Source organism: Gobio gobio, assembly GCF_949357685.1.
Source record: "Gobio gobio genome assembly, chromosome: 7".
Taxonomy (NCBI): domain Eukaryota; kingdom Metazoa; phylum Chordata; class Actinopteri; order Cypriniformes; family Gobionidae; genus Gobio; species Gobio gobio.
In genome coordinates this window covers 47,514,687-47,538,052 of record NC_137103.1, presented here as the reverse complement: position 1 = coordinate 47,538,052, position 23,366 = coordinate 47,514,687, and the positions used below count along the sequence as shown (strand labels likewise).

The 23,366-nt window shown below is 36.7% G+C and overlaps 1 protein-coding gene across 4 annotated transcripts in view; it reads left to right on the top strand.

Moving 5' to 3' along the window:
* Window positions 1-23,366, top strand: part of pde1a (phosphodiesterase 1A, calmodulin-dependent) — a 96,301-nt gene that overhangs the window by 65,518 nt on the left and 7,417 nt on the right. For all 4 annotated transcript variants that reach the window (XM_079822524.1, XM_079822525.1, XM_079822527.1 and 1 more), the window contains 7 exons: window positions 3,115-3,297; window positions 8,910-8,976; window positions 9,076-9,192; window positions 14,256-14,396; window positions 14,601-14,701; window positions 19,881-20,006; window positions 20,136-20,237. In XM_079822524.1, coding sequence (XP_079678650.1) covers window positions 3,115-3,297; window positions 8,910-8,976; window positions 9,076-9,192; window positions 14,256-14,396; window positions 14,601-14,701; window positions 19,881-20,006; window positions 20,136-20,237 — 837 coding nt within the window. The remainder of the gene's footprint in view (window positions 1-3,114; window positions 3,298-8,909; window positions 8,977-9,075; window positions 9,193-14,255; window positions 14,397-14,600; window positions 14,702-19,880; window positions 20,007-20,135; window positions 20,238-23,366) is intronic.

Here is a 23,366-nt window from a genome sequence, read left to right as displayed (position 1 = left end):
TAACAATTTAGTTGTATGAACAAAACTAATTTAACACAGTAATTTATCACTCTTCTGAATAATGGTAATCACAAAATTAAAAAAATATTTCAGAAACTCCTCTAAATGTCCAACGTAACTGAACATTAAACATTAACAAAAACATTTCCCTTTACTGAAAAACACATAAAATAACACCTAATCCCTCAATTTACTCTCCCTTGCAAAGCATGCTGGGAACTATGGATCCACTGCCCAGTTAGTTATGTCAACATTAATTTGTGCGTTTCACTCAGAAATGTTAAGTTGACTGAACAAACAGTTATTAAGTAAAGCTGACAATACTCATTTTTAGTATACTAAAAAAAGACATTTTGTCAGCTTCACTTGAATTTATTTTGTTCACACAACTAAATTGCTCAATATAGTTGTGTGGAACCCACTTGACACTGCTTTTTTAAGTAAATAAAAAACAATTCTTTTTTTGGAGTGTTTAAAATGATTTCTGAAGGATCACGAAGCACTGAAGAATGATGCTGAAAATTATAATAAATATAATAGGAAACATTTTAAATTGTAATAATATTTCACAATATTACTGTTTTACTGTATTCTGATCAAATAAATGCAGCCTTGATGTGCATAAGACTTTCAAAAAAAGACATGGAATCTGCTTTTAATATATTTTATAGATCAATCAAATGCAATTAAAAGCTGAGATCTTCTTGGTTGATTGAGAGTAAAATACTAAAACATGGGACAAACGGCATCCTATATGGATTTATGCATGATGATCAGTTTTATATTCTGGTTTATATCATGATTGAATTCTCTGCATTTACATTATTTTAACGTTCTTCCCATTTAAGGATGCACCTAGATTTCTTTTAGATGATCAGAACGGCTAGGTTCTCACTCAGTCTCTGTTTTTTTACTTTCAAGGGACCATGGGAAAAAGGCAACATGTATAAATGGTACTAGCGCTTTCCCTCTGAAGGATAATTCATCTAGTCCAGCCTTTTGTTGTTCAAGCATTCTCATCTCTATCTCCAGCAGTTAGCAGGAGGTGTTTCACATTCGTCTGAAGTGAGACGTGCTAAGAGTGTTCTTGCTCCCCGCGGAAGTCAGCCACACAGTTAGTCAGCGGAGCTGTGCGTCCCATGGGCTCTTGATCCTAATTAACCGAGACCTAGAGCTCTGTCGCTCTGTTGTGCTTCAGACTGACGTGTACAGAGCGCTATAGCGTTGTCCCACTAGAGCCCTGCCAGCCTCTCGTTTGATGGACTTGTGTTTAGACAGACTCGGCTATGGCTAATTACGTTTTCCTAATGACAGGCACAGGATGTATTGCCATGGTAGCAGCTTTGAGCAATTTTAGCTTGTTACTGGAAGTCGGAGAATATTTGTTATGATAACATGTCGCATTTCCTGCGCCGGTTGGGCTGTCTGCGTAAGGCTGAGCAATAATAACAGTCGCTATTCTTTCAGCCGCATTCATTTCTCAGGAAAAGCTTATTTATTTAATCTTATGCTAGTTGCTTATGGTACTTCAGCATTGAATGCTGTCTTTTTCCTTAATAGAGCCAGGGCAGGATCAGTCACGGCACTTTGAGAAAATGAGCAAGTGGCTGTGGAGATGTTGTCTTGCTTTCTGTCTGCACATAAATAACATCTTCAGTGCAGAACATCACACAGTTGTAGAGCTCCATTTGAGATTGAGTGAATGTCACGAAAACCTGTACAGATCACAGTATATATTGTATGTGTGTATATATTATTGTATATATATTCCTGGTTGTATCTCAGAAGTAAGGAGAATAGGAATAATAACAATATTAAGCAGCACAACTGTTTTCAACATTGATAATAATAAATGTTTCTTGAGCAGCAAATCGGCATATTCAAATGATTTCTGAAGGATCATGTGACACTAAAGACTGGAGTAATGATGCTGAAAAATCTGCTTTGCGTCACAGGAATAAATGACATCTTAAAATATATTCAAATAGAAAACAGTTATTTTAAATTGTAATAACATATCACAATATTGCTGAGCGTAAGAGAGCATAAGAGACTTCTTTCAAAAACGAAAATGATACTTATACCCCAACATTTAAACGGTAAATGAAATCTGTTTTTAACATCCATCTTTCATTTATTTAACATTGAAATCTGTAATTTTATTCAAATGCAATTTATACTGATGCATTTGTTTGAGAGTAAAATGCTAAAATATGGGACAATCTGCATCCTATATGGATTTAACATGTCGATTCTGACATGCATGATGATCTTATATTCTTGTTATATCATAATTAAAAATGTCAATACAATTTGTGACAGTTTGGATGTTAGAAGTAAAGAGCTGCCAGTACAAAACACACACACACACACAAAAAATAGGTTGAATTATAATCAAAAGATCAAACATGTAAACACAGTGTCGCAATGCAAAAAACTCTTATTGATATACTAAAAAGGGGCTTTATTTTATAGGCCAAATAAAATGTATGTTTTATTTCTTTTGAATTGGGTGTGAAATATGACTGGGACATATTCTTGACAGGTTTTGTGAAACTCAACCTATTACAACCCACAGACGGAGCCAAAAATACAACCCCTAAATATAGTATTTTTAATCTTTTACACATCAGTTATTGCACATTACAATGATTGTAACACCCACCGACGCACATTTGAATGTAGGCTGCAGCCTCCTATGGGTTTTCCCGCTCTGTAGTTCTGACTTCCACTGATGTGCTCTGATGCTTTCACTAGAGCACAGATTCCCTGTTGGTCGGTCGAACACAAGCAGATATAGGTCGACCAGGCTATAGGTTTCTCAATAGCCATTGCTGATTTTTTACTTGTATATATTTACTTAGTATTACTGTTTTAAAATAAAAAAATATCTATTTAATGGGGTTAGGAATCAAGAAATATTTTAATCAGCCCATTTAAAAAAAGAAAAATAATCCCAATGCAACCAAATAACTATATTGCAAGACTCTTCTACTGCAAATACTAACCTACAATATTTATCTTGCAAAAGGTCACATGCTGTCGGCTCTTCACAGCAGCTGCTGTAGGCTCTTTGGAGTAATATCCTCTCTGAAAATGTTTGCTCTTCTCTAGGCGGCTTCTGGACACAGAGGATGAGCTCAGTGATATCCAGGCAGACTCTGTGCCCATGGAGGTGCGAGATTGGCTGGCCTCCACCTTCACCAGGAAGATGGGAGTGGTGCGCAGACGGCCCGAGGAGAAGCCCCGGTTCCGCAGCATCGTTCACGCCGTTCAGGCTGGGATCTTTGTTGAACGGTATCTATTGATTTTTGATAATGAAATACTTGCTTATTATTATTCATTTAATAATACATTCAATGTGATTTATGCTCAATTAATCATTGTCAGTAACATTTTGCACAAAATCTCATGATATTTAAGTGGTCAACCAAAAATGAAAATTCTGACATTTTCTCACCCTGATGTCTTTCAAATGTTGTTTGAAAAACGGTTTCGGTTCCTATTGACTTCCATTAAATGGACAAAAAATACAGTGAAAGTCAAGGGTAATCAAAGCTGTTCTTCAAAATATTGTTTTGTGTTCAGCAAAAGCATACGGGTTTGAAACGACATGAGGGTGAGTAAATGATGACAGAATTGTGAGCTGCCCATGTAGGCAACATAATTATGCTGCCTCTTAAGATTTGACTAAATTAGAAGCCGGCTTTGCATGTATTGTTCATGGAAAAGACAATCCCAGAATGCATTGCACCAACCTTTGTGAACAAATTATTCCAAGATGGCAGATGAATTGAGAAAAATCTCAATATACTTATTATTAATTTTTCCATTTTCTAAATTAATTTGATTATATACCTCCGGTTTCACAGACAAGGCTTAAACCTAGTCCCAGATTAAAATGCATGTTTAAGCAGTTTTTTTTTTACGTGTCTTAAAATATGTCACTGTGATTGTTTTGTCTCAAGATGTACACCAGTAATGTTTCTTTTTCTTCTAAGGCACTTTATAAAAAGCTACTTAAATGTCCTAATTGAACTAAGACCTAATCCTGGCTTAATCTAAACCCTGTCTGTGAAACCTGGCCTTAATGTTTTAAAGTTTATTTGAAATATTTTTTATTAGAATATCATGTTATTGGCTGAGAAACATTCTAACATTTAAGGGTCATGAAACGCCTTGTTTCAGCACCGGTTAGTTCTCGCCACAGTTTTGAAAAAAAGCTTCTGATTCAGACAGTTTTATTTCACTGAGTTAAAAGCATCCAGAATTCCCACAAATGCACGCTGCAATTTACCATTACACACAAAAAAATTCAACAAATATATTATACATGACACCATCACCGCTCACCGTAAATGACACAAATACATACAGTACATATCCTGTGACGGCTATAATTTACTGCATAAATAAATGCACAGCTGTTCACATCTGAACTCTGCATAGAAAATATATGTGGCACGCAATTGCATATTTAATACGTTTTGAGGCTTGTTTTGCAGCATTTTCATAAACCGTTTGATCAGTGATACAGGGGCCGTAAACACACACTCAATGGTGGATTAATTGTGTTTGCGTCGAAGACTCAGGTCTATGGAAGAGAGTGTTCTGCGACACAGAAAGCAAAAACAAACACTCATTTTTATCCATTAATGCATTTCTCACAATTTCTACAGTTTGAAAGAAATCAACACGTGCTGTCGTGAATAATTAAGCGAGGCGTCTTCTCATAGGATAAGGACATGCAGTCTCATGAATAATTATCACTGATGAGTCATCGATGTACTTAAAGGTGTAAGAAAACATCATCTGGAAGATGAAAATGGCGCAAAAAAAGCTAGTTTTCTCCCACAATTAAAGTTAACAGATGATAACGTTGTCTTCTATGATGTGCAACACACATAACTGTTAAAATCACACAAAAATAATGGAATAGACTAGGATGTTGCTGCCTATGTAGGCTTTTGACAGCAATGCAGCACACTAGGTTTTAAAACAGAGCCATTGTTTTAGCATCTAAGTGAGTTTAAATCATGCAGACAGACTAATTTCACAGACCTTCCTGTTTTTTCCCTGCTAACAGGAAAATGTCTACACACTTTCTTAAGGGCTTGTTCTGCATAATCTTTTCCAGTAGCTGAAAATGAACATCTCGATCCATTCCATTTGCATCGCAGTCCTCTTCTTTGTGGCATGTACCCTCATGTCTGAGTAATGCGTGTGAGCTGCCTCCCTCTTACATGGGCAGAGCTCCTCATTTCCATGGAAACTCATTCAGAATGTCATAGACACCTGTTGAGCTTGAAGCGCTGATCACCGGGTGGTGTGTGATATCGAACGGATATTAGGGGCTCTCGCTCTCGTAATGATAAAAGACATTCAGATTAGAAAAATATCTGTTATTTTGTGGTAAAAAAAAAAAGGTAAGCCAGACTTTCAAAAATATTTGCTGGACAAACTATTTGATTTTGTACACAATGGCCATTACATTTATATGAAACTTAATATAATATTCCATTCCAACAAAGAGCTAAATGAAGAATACATCAGGGCGGTATAGTATATTACATAATAATAATAATAATAATAATAATAGTATATAGCATCTTGTTAGATACATTTATGAATATGTATAATATACACCGATCAGGCATAACATTATGACCTATATTGTGTTGGTTCCCCTTTTGCTGCCAAAACAGGCCTGACCCGTCGAGGCATGGACTCCACTAGACCCCTGAAGGTGTGCTGTGGTATCTGGCACCAAGATGTTAGCAGCAGATACTTTAAGTCCTGTAAGTTGCGAGGTGGGGCCTCCATGGATTCGACTTTGTTTGTTCAGCACATCCCACAGATGCTTGATAGGATTGAGATCTGGGGAATTTGGAGGCCAATTCAACCCCCTCAAACGCATTGTTGTTCTCCTCAATCTCCTCATTTATCCTGCTGAAAGAGGCCACAGCCACCAGGGAATACCGTTTCCATGAAAGGGAGTACTTGGTCTGCAACAATGCTTAGGTAGGTGGTACGTATCAAAGTAACATCCACATGGATGGCAGGATCCAAGGTTTCCCAGCAGAACATTGCCCAAAGCATCACACTGCCTCCACCAGCTTGCCTTATTCCCATAGTGCATCCTGGTGCTATGTGTTCCCCAGGTAAGAGACACACACGCACACGGCCATCCACATGATGTAAAAGAAAACGTGATTCATCAGACCAGGTCACCTTCTTCCATTGCTGCGTGGTCCAGCTCTGATGTTCACATGCCCACTGTTGACGCTTTCAATGGTGGACAGGGGTCAGCATGGGCACCCTGACTGGTCTGCGGCTCTGCAGCCCCATACACAACAAACTGCGATGCACTGTGTATTCTGACGCCTTTCTATAAGAACCAGCATTAAATTTGAGCTACAGTAGCTCGTCTGTTTGATCGGACCACACGGGCCAACCTTCGCTCCCGTCGTGCATCAATGAGCCTTGGCCGCCCATGACCCTGTCGCCGGTTCACCACTGTTCCTTATCTGGACCACTTTTGATAGATACTGACCACTGCAGACCACTAACACTCCACAAGAGCTGCAGTTTTGGAGATGCTCTGACTCAGACGTCTAGCCATCACAATTTGGCCCTTGTCAATCTCACTCAAATCCTTACGCTTGCCCATTTTTCCTGCTCCTAACGCATCAACTTTGAGGACAAAATGTTCACTTGCAGCCTAATATATCCCACCCACTAACAGGTGCAGTGATTAGATTAGATTAGATTCAACTTTATTGTCATTACACAAGTACAAGTACAAGGCAACGAAATGCAGTTTAGGTCTAACCAGAAGTGCAATAGCAGCAAGTGCAGGATATACAATGGATGCGTAAGTGCAGGACATGGATATGTACTGAATATGTATAAATATGTATAAATAGAGAGACGTTATTACTATAAACAGAACTGAATTTACAGGTGAATATGTACAGTGAATAAATATACAGATGGCTATTACTATAAACAGAATTTACAGGTGAATATGTACTATGAATACAATATACAGATGGCTATTACTATAAACAGAATTTTACAGATAGAGGTATACAATAATATGCTAGGCTAATATGAGGAATAGCAGTGGATTAGGGTAGTGCAATAAATTATGGACAGAGCTATCCGGAAAAAAAAAAAGTGTAAAGTGCAGTGGAAAGTGGTTGCATATTACATTTAGAAGTACAGTGCAAAAATGCAAATGTAAACATTGGTACTATAAATACAGTCGGCAGTGCAAATGAGCATAATCCAGTTAAGATATGGCAGTGTAAGATGCATATGTAAACAGTTGTTACTGTGATAAACAGTCGGTAGTGCAAATAACAAAGTGAAGGAAGATGTGAAGATATGAAGAGATAATGAGTGTTATTCACTTCACCTCATCATGTTATGCCTGATCGGTATGTGTATATATATATTTGCAGTATTTACATGCAAATATTTCTTAAATATATACATAATTTTACTAAACAAGACGGAATTATTTATTTTCTCCACTAAAATGATATCGCTTTCTGGAGGATGATGTCATTAAAAAATATTTTTGAATTTTTGTTATAAAATGGAATTTATAAAAGACAAAAAGACGATGATGATTAGTGCTAGATATTGGTAAAAAAAAGTACCAAAATTGTAAAATTATTAAAAATTCATCCAATGTTCACTTAATTGTATGGAGCCTCTAAAGGGACATGGTGATGGAAAAAAATATTTGTCATTGCTTTTGCGTTCTTTCGCAAATGTTTTTGACTTTGTGAGTGAACTCAAAGTTTCTCGGGGGAACGCAAAAGTTTTGCGAGCGAATGCAAAAGTTTTGAAATATATATTTTTTCCCTCCCATCTAATATTTTTTTTTTACACCACCATGTCCCTTTTGGGGTTATGTATAATTGTGACATTGTGATGGATTAAAATGAATATGATTTCAGTCTTTAACATTTGTGAGTTCATTTTTTTGTCCAGTAAATTAAGACACTGGACAGAGATATAAAAATGTTCTGCATATATGAACCTGTTAATTTTCCAGTATTGGGGTGAATTTATCGAGAGCCAAGTTAATAAGAACACTGGAAATGAATTTGATCATTATGTACTATTATTTTGGAATCTGGACTGTGTTGAGTAACATGACGTTTTCATTATTAAGTGCTTTTCCACCCTCATTTAAAAAGGAAAGTTTTAGTGTTAGTGCCCTGCTTTTATTTTCTTTTTTTCTGATTATATAATATTCACACTTGAATGTACTTCTCATCTCTAAAACACTTCGGTAAAGCCCCATTTTTACTTCAGACCTCAGTAAAACCCTTCTATTTGTGAGGAACACCTTAATGATTTTATATTGTTTATAGTGTAAACGTAAAGGGGTCATATCATTTATCTGAGGTCCAGTCAACTCTTTTTATTCCTTTAGATTTAATATTGGCTATTTTTCCTTTATGACTTCAATGTAAATAAGAAGTTTATGCATAATGTCAATTTAACATTTTTTAAACAACATCAGGATATTAAGTTAATATTTATATGAATGTAAAAGGGAAAGTGTATATTTTAGATGCTGTGAAATGTCAATTTAGAGGTTTCTTACCATTTAAATCAACTTTTGCCAAGTTAATTTTACATGGTGTGACAAATAATTTGCATGCATTAAGTATGAGCAAAATGTTTTTAAATATATATGTTGTAAATTTGGAGTATACAGTAGCACTGCAGAACATCAACTCCCCAAAAGTATTCAACGTTAGCTACCCAAATTACATGTGAATTCATGTACACGTCTTAATTTTTGTTTACTTAAATGTATCTTGTTGAAATAAACTTCAGCTGGTAATAGTAAAAAAAGACAATGGTTTGTGTGTGCATGTTTGCAGAATGTACAGAAGAACATCCAACATGGCAGGGTTGACCTATCCACCATCTGTAATTGCAGTTCTAAAGGTACATATTATCTTTTCAGTAGATTATAACATGGATTTAGTTTATTTCCTTAAAGTTTCATATCTTCCACCAATTCATAGGAGTTTTCCTTCTTTTCAGGATGTTGATAAATGGTCGTTTGACGTCTTCACACTCCAGGAGGCGAGTAGCGAACACGCTCTGAAGTTCCTTGTGTATGAACTGCTCACCAGATATGACCTGATCAGCCGCTTCAGGGTACGAGAGACTGCAAAAACCAGACACACACCAAAACTGTGATATTAAACACAATTCTTACTTTGGATTCTGACTCATACGCCCATAGGGAATCTCTCATGCTGCCACTGAATAAAATTTAATCTGTCATTTATTGATTTACTTTCAACCCATACACCTGAACTTGTCCCCTTTTCATACTCCATGAGGACAGAGGCTTTCAAGCTTCAAAAGTAATGCAAAAGAACCATATAAAATATCATAAATGTAGCCTATATGGCTTATGTACCACATTCAAAGACTTCTGAAGTCATACTATAGAGGGTATGCATTGACATCACTTTCCCGCCGGGACATGCCCCCTCAGCAGGACTGAGTGCCAAAACATCTTGCAGCATGACTGGATTTAGTAGGGGAAACTGTGAAAACAAGAGTAAAACAAATGGTTATCTTCTTCCATTTAAGGCAGTTGGACTTGACAGTGTTCCTTGCAACTTACCAAAGAACCAGTGGTCCATGGACATTGAGATGTGGCCAGGAATTGGGTTTCCTGACATTTATATAAAGGGTACAACGGGGCTAAAGGCAAACCTTAAGAAAAACATGCTTTTCACTCCTCCCACAGTGTATGATTGCAGAAAAAAATATTAGTTTTTATTGAACATTGATGAAGCAACAGATTTTGTATGAAAATAAATCATAAAAGTGGTTTGTTTGTTATCTTATAAATGTATGAGGTGGCAAGGTGAGCCTTTTACCCCACACACGCGTGAGGCAAAAGGCACAAAGTATTAATACAAATGCTTTTTAATAATGTCTAAGATAATACTTGTTCAAAACAATCACTTGAGCTTAAGTTTGTACTATTTTTGGTTTATTTTGATAATAATTTGTTCAATAAAAATTTTAATGTCATTAAAATATGTTAATTTTAAAAATACAGAATCAAAATTATTTATAAAAAATATAAAGATTCTGAAAGCACCAAATGAGATCACACAGTAATTTAATATAGATTTACAGTAGTAACAAATAAACTATATTTTATTATATGATATGATGAATATATTTTTTTGATCTCTAAGGTGGACGCCCAACTTAATAAATTATATTTATCATCTGAATCTAACCATGTAATGTCAACATATGGAAAATTCAGCCAGCTGTTTATTATCATGTTAATTATTGTGCCTTTTGCTGCAATAGCAGCGCATTTTACCCCATACTTTTACATTCTTCCGTTATTGAAATAACTGTTGCTTTAAAGGTGCACTATGTAACATTTTTGGAGTAAAATATCCAAAAACCACTAGGGCATTGTTATATATTTTGTTCAGTTGAGTACTTACAATATCCCAAAAGTTTCCAACTATTTGTAAATCGTGAGAAATTGCTATTTTAACCAAGGAACCGGGACGTGTGAGGGAGTCGCCTGTCGATTGCGTCATATCTGCGTTACCCTCGTTTATTCTGCAGAAACGCTTTACTCTCACTGCGGTGTGAACAAGTGTCATAGCAGCCGCCGCCGAGAGAACGCACAGAGTAACGTCATAACTTCATTAACACACTCAGATGTATCTAATATGATCAACAGAGCTGCGTTACCTCATACTCATAACCGGAAAACCGGAAGTGGGGCCGGCGACTGTGTCATAATAAAAGTCCCGCTTTTTTTTTATAACTCATTCGTTTACATTAAATAAAGCCTTAAAGTTCTGCATAATTAAGGGCGTGGCCACTTCGAGTGACAGGTGGATAGCCATTTATCTGCTGTCTGTTAGTCATCGCGTCACTTAAGCTCCGCCCACGTCCCGCCTTTTTGCCCATTTTCTGTTATCCGGGAGTGACGCGCTGCCAAGATGGCAACGGCCATCTCGTCCATACTTTGTGCTTCAGAACGGCACATCAGAATCCTATGGCACATAGGCACATAGAATGTAGAAGGCACATAGAACCCCGGCACATAGAATCCAGAATCCACGGACACTACGTCCATATTTTTTTACAGTCTATGGTCCTATCCCGATTCTTTCCCACCGGCTGTGAGGTGAAGACCTCATGTCCCAAGATTCTGCGCTCAAACGTGGCGTCATCAAACTACGCCTTTGTCTTGAACAGGCGACCTCTAGTGGATGGAAAAGTTACATAGTGCAGCTTTAATTACCTTAAACAAAACTGAAAATCAATAACAAGACTTTTGTCTCAAAATATAGTCAAAAATTTAGTTGATTCTCATTTGCTACATAAATCTACAACATTTTAAAAAACATAATATATTAGATCAAATTAGCGCAGAATCAACTTTGCGTTGCTCCATCTTTAGCCCTGTTGTACCCAGTGGCGCGTTTCACAAAAACCTAGGGTATGGAATGAGTCCTTCTTGCCATACAACAACGACATTCCCAAATAATCACATTAAATCTAAACAAAATGTGGACAAAAATCCACTAAAACAACTTAACAACAGACTTAACAACAATACAAAATCAGTGCAAATACTTAAACAGCCCTATAAGCCTTCACTGTGTCCTAACCACGTGAGAAAAATAATCTTTTCCATGTTAATCAGTTTTTACTAACCAGCCGCAACGGCGATTCACAACGATTCTATTTTATAAATTTTTTTTTTAATGTCTGCTGCGTTGTGGCTGGAACAACATGCAAAGTATGACGAGCAGATTATGTGCTTTATTTAATGTAAAAAAATGTTTTATATCATTTTTGTGACCTTTTGTAGACATAGCCTTACTGAAAGCAACAATGGATATTTCACCTCATTCATTATTCATTTATTTGCGAATGCAGTCAGTGCGCTTGCAGAGAGAGCCCACCAACACTCACTTCTGATTGGCTGCGACTTTTGATTGATTGATCTCGGGTCGAGTCTGGTTTGCCGCTGAAAACCTTGTCACATCGTGCCTGGTTAGGAGACACGACGTTAGGCGGTTTAAATTTGCTTTTCAAAGCTGCAACATGACTAACGAGCGGCATCATGAGCTGTTTATTTCCCCTGCTTGTCTGGCTTGGCCATACATAAATGCCGCCCCTGGTTGTACCCTACCCAATTTAGACGCCGGGGAAATACATAAAGCAAAGCCTGTGAACACTTTAAGTTAGACAAACACGATAAATACCATATAGATAGATCCAAATCCGGATGATCAATGTTATATTGCCAGCCAGCCCTAAAACTTGTTAAAGCACCAAGGAATTAGACATAACATTATGACTTTATGTAAAGCTGCTTGGAAACGACGTGTAATATGAAGCACTAATAGACACTTGGTCGTACTTCAAGATGGGGTAAAAGTGACAAGGACATCAATTGATATTCTAGTTGTTTCTATATATTTGTTAGAAACTTTTCAAGTTGTCCGAATAACTGTCAGCTGTTACCGTCATGCAGACAAAACAGTTCCGCTGTGTGAACTGAATCTATTTAAGAACAGCTTTGTGTTATATCTATTTATCTATCTAAACTGGCTGGCTTCCAGTTGTTTCAGAGAATTTCACCGATCCATTTGCTACTCTTTTCTGTAGCTTTCGGCAGTCTGTAAAAAGATAGCTCTGATTTCTTGTTAAATCTGTTTGTACAGTCAATCGCACAGCTCTTTCCCATGTTATGCGTTTTTGTGTGTTTTCACTGAATTCTCACCTGCTGTGACACCATGTGCACACCCTCTATAGCTTTGTGTGAGAAAAGAAATATAATATTGAAAATTTAAGTAAAGTATAAGTTGTCATTTGCTGGTAATTTTCCCCTCCATTAAGCTGTTAAACACTGAAGAAAGTCATACAGGTTTGAAACGACATAAATGCGAGTTGTTATGTGAACTTTTCTTAACTAAAGTTGGTCTGGTCTCCAAAGCATTCATGTTTTTACCCAGTAACAGGAGATTTATATGTGAAATATATCTGATATGAGGAGTCTGACATTTTCCATCTGCTCTCTTTCTTTGTTTTTCACCATTGTGTCAGCTCTCATCACCTATTACCCTTTTCACAAGTGCGGTGACGACAGACTCTGAACTCACACACATAGCCCCATGATTACAATTTAAATGCAACAGACACTTGTTGCCTGTGTTTGGGTTTAGGTGGTTTGGTATGGAGTCCTTGCTCTCCATGTGATTCAACTTGGATATTAAGCTGATGCAAACTGTTCCCTCTGCCTGTAACATACTCCATTTAAGGCCTCAGACTGCTAAAAATCTTTAACACAATGGGTTTTTATGGTTTTGAAAGTATTATTACATTTTAAAATAACTTTTTTGCTATTTGAATGCATTTTAAAATGTAATTTCTTCCTGTGACGCAAAGCTGAATTTTCAGCATTATCACTCCAGTCTTCAGTGTCACATGATCCGAAATCATTTTAATATGCTCATTTAGCACTCAATTATTATTAATAATTATAGAATGCTGTAAATATTATTATTATCCTCAATGCAGAAAACAATGCTGCTTAATATTTTTGTCTGTTATTTTTACAAATTCATAATTGTTTATTTTAAATTGTAATAATATTTCAAAATATTTTTGTACCGTATTTTTTTATCAAATAAATGCAGTCTTGGTGTGCATAAGACTTTTCAAAAACATAAACAAATCTTAATTATTCCAAACTTTTATACTCTTATAGTATTCATTAATATATAGTTTTAATTTTAGTATAATTTTTTAGTAATTATGTGCTTTTGTCATTTTTATTAATTAAATATGACACAATTATATTTATCTTATTAAGTAAATGTCTTTAGTGTCGCATTTGATCAATTTAATACTATTTTCTCACTAAATAATAATAATTTCAGTAGCACTTTATTTTACAGTCCTGTTTCAAATGAACATACTCTGTACTAATTGTAGTAATGACAATAACTGGGTATTAACTAGGTAATAAACCTACCCCAACCTAGGCTTAACTCGTGTAGTAACCTTACATTGCTCAGTATCGTTGGTAAGTACACTGTAAGAACATTGAAAGTGCACTTACTGTAAAACAAAGTGCAACCTTTAATTTCTTTCAAAAGCATTTTTACTGACAGTGTGGTTGAAGTGCTGTAGTTTTTTCTTCTCTGTAGATACCAGTGTCCTCCTTGGTGTCATTTGTGGAAGCTCTGGAAATGGGCTACAGCAAGCACAGAAACCCGTACCACAATCTGATCCACGCTGCGGATGTCACGCAGACGGCACACTATCTGATGCTCCACACTGGCATTATGGTGAGCGAGCGCTCAGTGAATTGTGCATGCATGTCACGCACTGACAAAACAAATATGACATCTGTTTGTAGTCAATACGAGCTGAACACTTGAGGTCTTAACTTGCAGGTAAATATGCGCAGCTGTTGAAATGCGTTTTAAAGATGTTGAATGATGGTAATGATGATTATTTGGGTAATGGCTCATTGGTCTGCTCTCTCACAGCACTGGCTCACTGAACTGGAAATATTGGCCATGGTGTTTGCTGCTGCTATCCACGACTTTGAACACACTGGAACGACCAATAACTTCCACATCCAGACCAGGTGTGTGATGACCTCCAATAAAAAGCAGCCAGTAATCTCAGTGAATTGTCCAAAATTGAAATAAGCTGCTGTAAAGATGCGCTGAATCTTTGTATGAAGCTAAACGTAGCTTCAGACCAGGTTCCAAAGACACCATCACATCAAGGCTGATGATCTAGCAGTGCTGTTTCAGATTTATCATAGTTTTATTAATATTTTGAATCAGATCATGTTCATTTTTGTCTCATTTTTAGTAATTGCGTTATGTGATTTGTTTTTTATTTTTAAATGTTGCTATTTAGGTTTAATTTATCTTTATTTCAGTTTTAGTTATTTTTAGTTTAATACTCTATTTCCAGTTGATAATTTTAGTGCTTCAACTTAAACTTATTTCAGTTTATTGCCCAGGCAACTTTTCTAATTTTAAGTTTTTCATCTAATACTTATATTTTATTTTATTTCAGCTTCATTTTGATTAACCAAAATGTTTTTAATAGTTTTAGTTTACAATAATAACCCTGATCTAAAGCAGATTTAATTAAAATATAGACATAAGCTAGCTATTTTATTTAGTATTTTTATATTTCAATTCAATTCAAATGTATTTGTATAGCGCTTTTTCACAATACACATTGTTTCAAAGCTGCTTTACAGAAAGTGCATTTCATAAATGTACATTGAAAAAAATATAAAAAAATAAAAATATTTTGTATTTACTATTTAAACATATTCCCATTATTAATCAATATAAATATAATTTAATATATATTAATTTATCATTTTATTTATGTATTATTTATAAAAAATTTACATTTATTAATATTTATAAAGTATTTGTATGTATTATTAATATTTATAAATAGCATTTCTTTAGCTTTTCCCACCATCTTGAATAGATATTTGTACTAATGCAAGCTTGTCACAATGCATTATAGAATTTTCTTCTCTGTGAAGGATGCATGTGATACTGTCTCAGAAACATAAGGATGCTACCTACCATCTGGAACAAATGTACAAATACATGCCAAAAATGCTGCCTGCGTAGGTGTGTGTGAGTGTGTGTGTGTGTGTGTGTGTGTGTGTGCATTTGTAATAGAGAGAGAGAATCCACTAGTCATGTTTCTAACACAGTTTATCTTCCTTGCGGCGGGCTTTCGTGAAGCCGAGAGTGATTTTTATCATGTTTTCAATTAATCTTCAATGGCAGAATCTACGTCAGAATCTCCATTCATGTTGTTGTTGTGTTGGTTCACGTCAGGCCGGACATCTTATTCACATTAATACATGCCAAAGGATCCTTGAGATCTTTTTACTGCAGGCCTCATTTTGCATGACAGCCCATCACAATCATCCTCATTCGAAGAAGTACATCACAGCACTAGCTTTTGCAGCAGACAGAAACTCATGGCAAGGACGGTGCTGCAGTGTACAGTAATTTTGGAGGAGCGCTCCATCATCAGGGACTTGTGGGAGACAAGGCTTGTGTGATGGGGAAAATGGAGCCATTACTCTTAATATCTCTGATTACAGCTGATGTTCCACCTCGTTTTGTAGTTCACCTCAGATTTTCTCCTCTAGAGAATGAAAAGTAAATCTCCTGAGTACTGTCTGTCTAGCTCACTGAATAATAGGGTTTTTCTTGCAAATGTATTTGTGTGGAAAGGAAGGTGAAAAGGTGGATACTGACAGGGACTTGCAGTAAGATATAATAGAGTTCTTCAGGACTTTTGGTTCAGAAAAAGAACCCCTGTTCTTATTGAGAAACTTTTTTATTTAGGGTTCTTGAGGAACGGAGCCCCGGTGGGGAGACCCATGGTGGTGGAAAAAATATGAGATGGGAGGAAAAATAATAATTGCATTCCCCCGAGAAACTTTGCATTCACTCGCAAAATGTTTGCGTTCCCTTACAAAAACGTTAGTGTCCGCTTGCAAAACTTTTGTGTTCTTTGCGAGTGAACGCGAAGGGCCCTGTTTTAACAATCTAAGTGCATGGTCTGAAGCGCACACCGCTAGTGCACTTAGGGCGTGTCAGAATCCACTTTTACTAGTTTAACGACGGGAAAAATGGACTGTGTGCCTGGCGCAAGGTCTAAAAGGGTTTGTCCCTGGGTGTGTTTTGGGCATAACGTGCAATGAACCAATCAGAGTCTCATCTACCCATTCCCTTTAAAAGCCAGTTGAGCTTTCACCATGATGGATTCACTATTTACATGGTGGTATATAGACACCCTCAACCTGACAAATCAGTTTAAATACATGTTATTATGTCAAATAATTAGCCAATTTCATTCGTCATTCTTATACGTGCAATGACTATCCATTATGATATGTAGGCATTTTTATCTTTATGTACACAATAATAATGTTTTACATTGTAATCATTTTATTTTTAATATTTGGCATGTTTTGTGTGTTGCTGCGCATCCCTGTGTGTGTAATAAGCAGAGTGTGTGCGCTTTGTGCAAGTCAAGTCAAGTCAACTTTATTTATGCAGATTGTTTCAAAGCAGCTTTACAGTGTTAAACAGGAAAATAATGCAGCATAATTTTATTCAGCCGTCTAGCCATTGTGGAGAAAACGGTGATGTCATCAGTTCATTTCAATTATCACACAGTGACAGTGTGGGCTTTAGATCAGTAATTAGATCAGTAGTTTAGTTTATATGGTTAATTTAGTTTAATAATTAGATTTATTTGGATATTTAGTTGAAAAATGTAGAGTCAAATGGTAAATGGACTGCATTTATATAGCGATTTTAACAGACCAATGGCCATCCAAAGCGCTTTACACATTGCCTCACATTCACCCATTCACACACCGACGGCTGTGTCAGCCATGCAAGGCGCCATCCAGCCTGTCGGGAGCAGCTGGGGTTAGGTGTCTTGCTCATGGACACCTCGACACTTGGTCAGGTGGAACCGGGGATCGAACCACCAACCTTCCAGTTTGTAGACAACCTACATGAACCACTGAGCCACTGCCGCCCAACAGTGGCAAGGAAACCAAAACCCCATCAGGTGACCTAATGGAGAAAAATAAACCTTGCGAGAAACCAGGCTCAGTCAGGATGCCAGTTCTCCTCTGGCCAATTAACAAGCAGTGTATGATTATTATTCTGGAAACTTTACAGGTCAGAGGTCATAATACATCGGAATATTCGAAGGATCGGAGGCAACAAGCCAGAGACAGGTTTATTGAGGCTGATGTGTTGATTAAATAATTATTAAAGTACAATATTCGAAAGATCGGAGGCAACACGCTGGAGACGGGTTTATTGAGGATGACATATCGATTTAAGTATTATTAAATTGTAATATTCGAACAATCGTTGTCATCAAGCCGGAGACGGGTTCATTGAGGATGCCGTGTCGATGATGCAATTTCAGGGGGAGTCTAATTGACACGGTCTCTGCAGACACTCCAGGGTCATGTGTTGGTCTTCTCTGGGCGCAGGTCCACCATCTGATCTGGATACGGCCCGGATCCGGCTGACTGCAGTAAACCTCAGGATAAAAACCTTGGGATAAAACAGAGAGACTATCATCAGCGTAGATGCCCTTCTTCTGATGATGTAACGAGTACATCAGGTGTTATGGGAAGTGTTCCCGGTTCCGGCTGACCTAGTTGATGCAGCCTAACTATCATTTCATTGAAAAAGTGTTTTATGTGTATGCCACAGTAAAGAGATGTGTTTTAACAAAAAATACTGTGCTATTGACTTTAGACCAGGTTTTTGTTGGTCAATGGCATAGTTGTTTTCAGTTATATAGCTGATAAAAAAAATAGCAGCACGCCAACAAGGTGAACACACCTCGTTTTCAGACTTGCATGCCCATGGGTGCACAAATGGGCACAAATGCATTTGCTATTTAAACAACGTGGCGCAGGACGTGAAAAAGATAACTGCGTCGGGATGAAACTAGCAAGAAACTTTGCGCTTGGCGCTGCATTGTGCCGAGTGTATGGGCCCAAAAATTTTCGGGGAAATGCAAAAAATTGTGAGAGAACACAAAATCGTTGACAAATAATTTCCCCTCCCATCTCATTTTGTTCTTCTTTACCATGTCCCTTTAGGGCCTCCGTATTGAGGTGCTATACACTATATCGTTCAGAAGTTTGTTGTCAGTACATTTTTAAAGTCAGTATCAGTAAAGACATTTATAATGTTACAAAAGATTTCTATTTCAAATAAATGAAATTTTATACTATTTATACTATATACTACTACTCTCTTAAACGCTCTATTCATCAAACTATCCTGAAATAAAATGTATCACAGCTTCCACAAAAACCGTGAAACTGAAGCAGAACAACTGTTTTCAACATTGATAAGAAATCTTTCTTGATCAGCAAATCAGAATAATTTCTTTCGTTTTTTTAAACTCCATTGCTGATTCGAATAGCAAACAACTATTCGAAACACGCCGAGTACCACCCCAAAGTCCCTAGTTCCTGGGGGAAATTCCTGTGGTGGAAACGGCTTTAGACTCCTCTTTCTTTTTGCATGGGACACAAAAAGAGGAAATCTGAAGAATGTCCAAGAATGTTCTTTCCTTATATATTCTCCATATAATATAGTGACCAGGGCTATAAGCTTCAAAGTGAGAAAAATTTTAAAAAGTGTATGGTGAGAAATGTGCAAAATGTGCCTTTGACATTATTTGACACCAAGCACCATTAGTCTCGTTACCAATGTCATGAATAAGCAAACAAAAATAATAATAATTTGAATATGTACAAGTGCAACTAGTATCTTGTGTTAAATGTAAAAATCACCCATTTAGATCTGTGATGCCAAGTTTGACATCAATGATGACAATTGCCAACTGCAACTCAATATTTTCAGTGAAAAGAACTTTTAAAAGTCATTCTTTTCACCACACAAAACTTCAAAAGACTTGAAAGGTACTACATGAGTCATATCTACTTTCATGCTATTTTTATGGTGTTTTTTTTTTGTTTTGTCTTTTGAAGCTTGACAGCCCCTGGTAACAATAAGCTTTCACAAATACCGTAGAACATCTTTTGTGTTCCACGAAAGAAAGAAAGTCATTCAGACTTGGAATGACATGAAGGTGAATAAAAAGAGGAATGAAGGAATTTAAATGTTTTGGTGTACTAACCTTTTAAAAAACGATGGCATAAAGTAATTGGAACATGTAGGAAATTTTTTGACTCTTCTTCCTTTGCTTCTGCACAGATCAGAAGTGGCCATCCTGTACAACGATCGCTCGGTTCTGGAAAACCACCATGTGAGCGCAGCCTACAGACTCATGCAAGAGGATGAGATGAACATCCTGGTCAACCTCTCAAAAGATGACTGGAGGTACGCTAGGGTTTGTCACTCAACGCTGGGAAACACTGACATTATGTCCTCGGACGGGTCATTCTGGGGATGCACTTTGGCATGCACTTTGAGTTCTGCTGATGAGCCGCTGTGTTGTGCTTCCCACAGGGAGCTGCGTACGCTGGTGATCGAGATGGTCATGAGCACAGATATGTCCTGCCATTTCCAGCAGATCAAGACGATGAGAAACACGCTGCAGCAGCCGGAGGGGTGAGTGACACTCCTGCTGTTCTCTCTCAGCGTTTGTGAACATGAGGGTGATAATGAATGAGTGCGAAGGTGTGTCTTCCTTATGATAATGTGTCAAACGTCTTGCGTAGTCCTCATTAGAGCTGGGTGGTATGACGCATATACTATGTGATGAAATAAATGCGTCAACTGCTGGAGAGTTTTCTATCGCTTATTCTTTCTTTTGTTGTAAATTATTCGATTTTTTTGTTCCTGCGTCCATCAAGCTCCAAACCGATCATTAAACAGGCTCATAAAATGATCGGGAAAAAACAACTTGAACTCCAGGATCTATTTTCCCAATTCATAGGACAAAAAGCATTTCAGGTCTATGAGGACATTCTTTCTCTTCATTTCTCATTTCAAATGTGTGCTTCTGATGCAAGAAATCCTTTGTTCTGTTGGCAGAAATGATTTTTAACAGGACTTCAGCAAGAGTTATTTTAAGACTCTTGACGTCTTACATTTCCCATTTAAAGTTTATTTTAAAATTCATTTTATGTCTGCCTACAGTCTATTTCTGTCTTCTTTTAATTGTGTATTTTTTGTCGGTGCCAAAGACAAATTTATATAATATAGCAGTTCAAAAAGTATTTTATTTTCAACAAAGCAGCATTCGTATGATAATACTGTAATATTCTGAAATAATATTATATTTTAAAATATCTATTTTCCATTTGAATATATTTTAAAATGTAATTTATTCCTGTGCTGACAAAGCTGAATTTTCAGCAGCCATTACTTCAGTCTTCAGTGTCACATGATTTGGCCATATCACAATATCTAAGAATTTATTAGATTTGCATAATTTTCATTTGTTATGAATTATATTTGTTATTAGTATTTCTTTTTTATTTATTACTTTAGCATAGTCTTTTTTTTTTCCAAACGGACTTTGGTATTAGTAGCTAAATCTTAGAAATGCTACTGCCTAAGTTGTAATAAAAAGGAATTAGGTAGCATTTCTACCAAAATATAGTTGCTACTACATTGTCATTTTTTGTAAAGTACAATCAACTTGGATGTTTAAGTTATTTCAACTTAAATTACTTTAAACTGACTTTTCAAATGATTTGATTCTTGCATAAAAAAGTTGAAAATTGCTTAACCCTTAAATACATGACTGTTTCGCCAAACATTCTTACATATTCGGGTCTTTAGCGACCCGGATTTATATCTAACATGGATAGCTCTGTACCTGTCGCGGTATTATATAAAACTCCTTATATTAGAGTAACACTTACAGAATAATAAAATAAAACATATTTCGTTACCTTTTGGAGCTTGGAAGGGTTCAGTTTGAGCAGATGTTTTATACCATCATCACTGTCCTCGTCAGAACTCATTTCCCAGTACATTCAGCATCTGGCTCATATTCGCGATCTCACGCATATTCTCAAAACTCATTTTCAACGTCTTCAAAATAAATATTTTGATCACTGACAGCTTCCTTCACCAGATCCATCATCAAGTGACAGTAACACTAATATTTGATTGTGTTCAGTACTGTCTCTGCAGTAAATCGCTGAGCCATTTCAAGTTTTGCAGATTATAATTATGATTGTTTCGTTTTCTGTCTGAAGTGAAGCATCACTTCATCATTGTGTATCAGACATTGCCACCTTGTGGAATAAAGGTGAATTGCACTTATTTTTTCATTTATAGATTGATTTATTATTGTGCAGAAAAAAAAGGTTACACTTTATTTTGATAGTCCACTTTAAACATTCTACTAACTATAAGTAACTTTGCAACTACATGTCAACTAACTGTCATTAGAGTATTAGTTGACTGTCAGTGGACTGGTTGGTTATGGTTAGGTGTTGGGGTTCGGGTTAGTAGAATAAGTTGAATTGCAGTTGCCAAGTTACTTATAGTCAGTAGAATGTCTGTTGGGGGACCAACAAAATAAAGTTATAGTAAATATTAATCAGACAGTCTACAAATACTCTAATGACAGTTAGTTGACATGTAGTTGCAAAGTTACTTATAGTTAGTAGAATGTCTAAAGTGGACTATCAAAATAAAGTGTTACCAAAAAAAATTACGCTGGCTACAATCTTACACACTTCGGGTCAATAGTGACCCTATACAATTTTGATAAAAAGCTAGTGGAAAAACAGGCATTCAATTATAATTTTATTATTTTTTTCTTGATTGAGGAATACTAATAAGGTTACTGCCTAACTTAAAAAAATTAATGAGGAGGAGGGTAGTGAATGACGTCTCGGGTCGCTAAAGACCCGAGGTATGCATTTAAGGGTTAAAGCGATGTAAACACAAATGCCTTCATTACTTATTGATCATATCATTTTTTACAGTGCACAGTTACTAGAGTAAAACTATTGCAAATTGTAGAGAAACAAAGACAGACATACCCCTTTTCCACCAGCATGAAACTGGTGCTAGTTCAGAGCTAGTGCGGAGTTGGTTCGACTGACGAGCCTTCTAAGAACCGGTTTGCCTTTCCACATGCTAGAGCCACCACAGAGCCAGGTCTTACGTCACTGTATACGTCTCATCTTTCTCAGCAACGCTAGCAAGTCAGCGGGAAACACAAACACACCAGGCTTGTTCGAGATGCATCGGCACTGTGCAGACGATCAGCGTAGGATATCAAAGTACCACATGAACAATTCAGGATAGACGGAGATTACAATCAAGCAGCTATTAGCTCGATTAGATAATATTTCAAAAATGGTGGTCACAATTTTGTGTTTGTCTTGTTGGTCACGGTAACCCCGCCCTAGGGAGCTGATTGAGATGCACCCTCAGTGAACTGCGATTCAGTGAACTATATTATAAGCACGAGTCTGGAGAAACAGGTGTACATTTATTCATTCTCAGTGTTGAGCAACGTAGCCTGCATGTGTTACGTTATTGTGTTAATAATAACTGGAATATTTCAAATTTTCTTCAGGGGGCGCATGCCCCCGGACCCCCCTAGAGGGGTAATATCCTTCACACCTTTTTCACCCCTGACCGGTTTTCATGCCTGTACTATAAAGCGGCTTTCCTGTGTGTTTGTGTTTTCACATTTTGCTTGACATATATCGGGGCCTTAAGACACAATCCTCTCATGTTCTTTGTTTGTGAATGTGTATGTGTGTA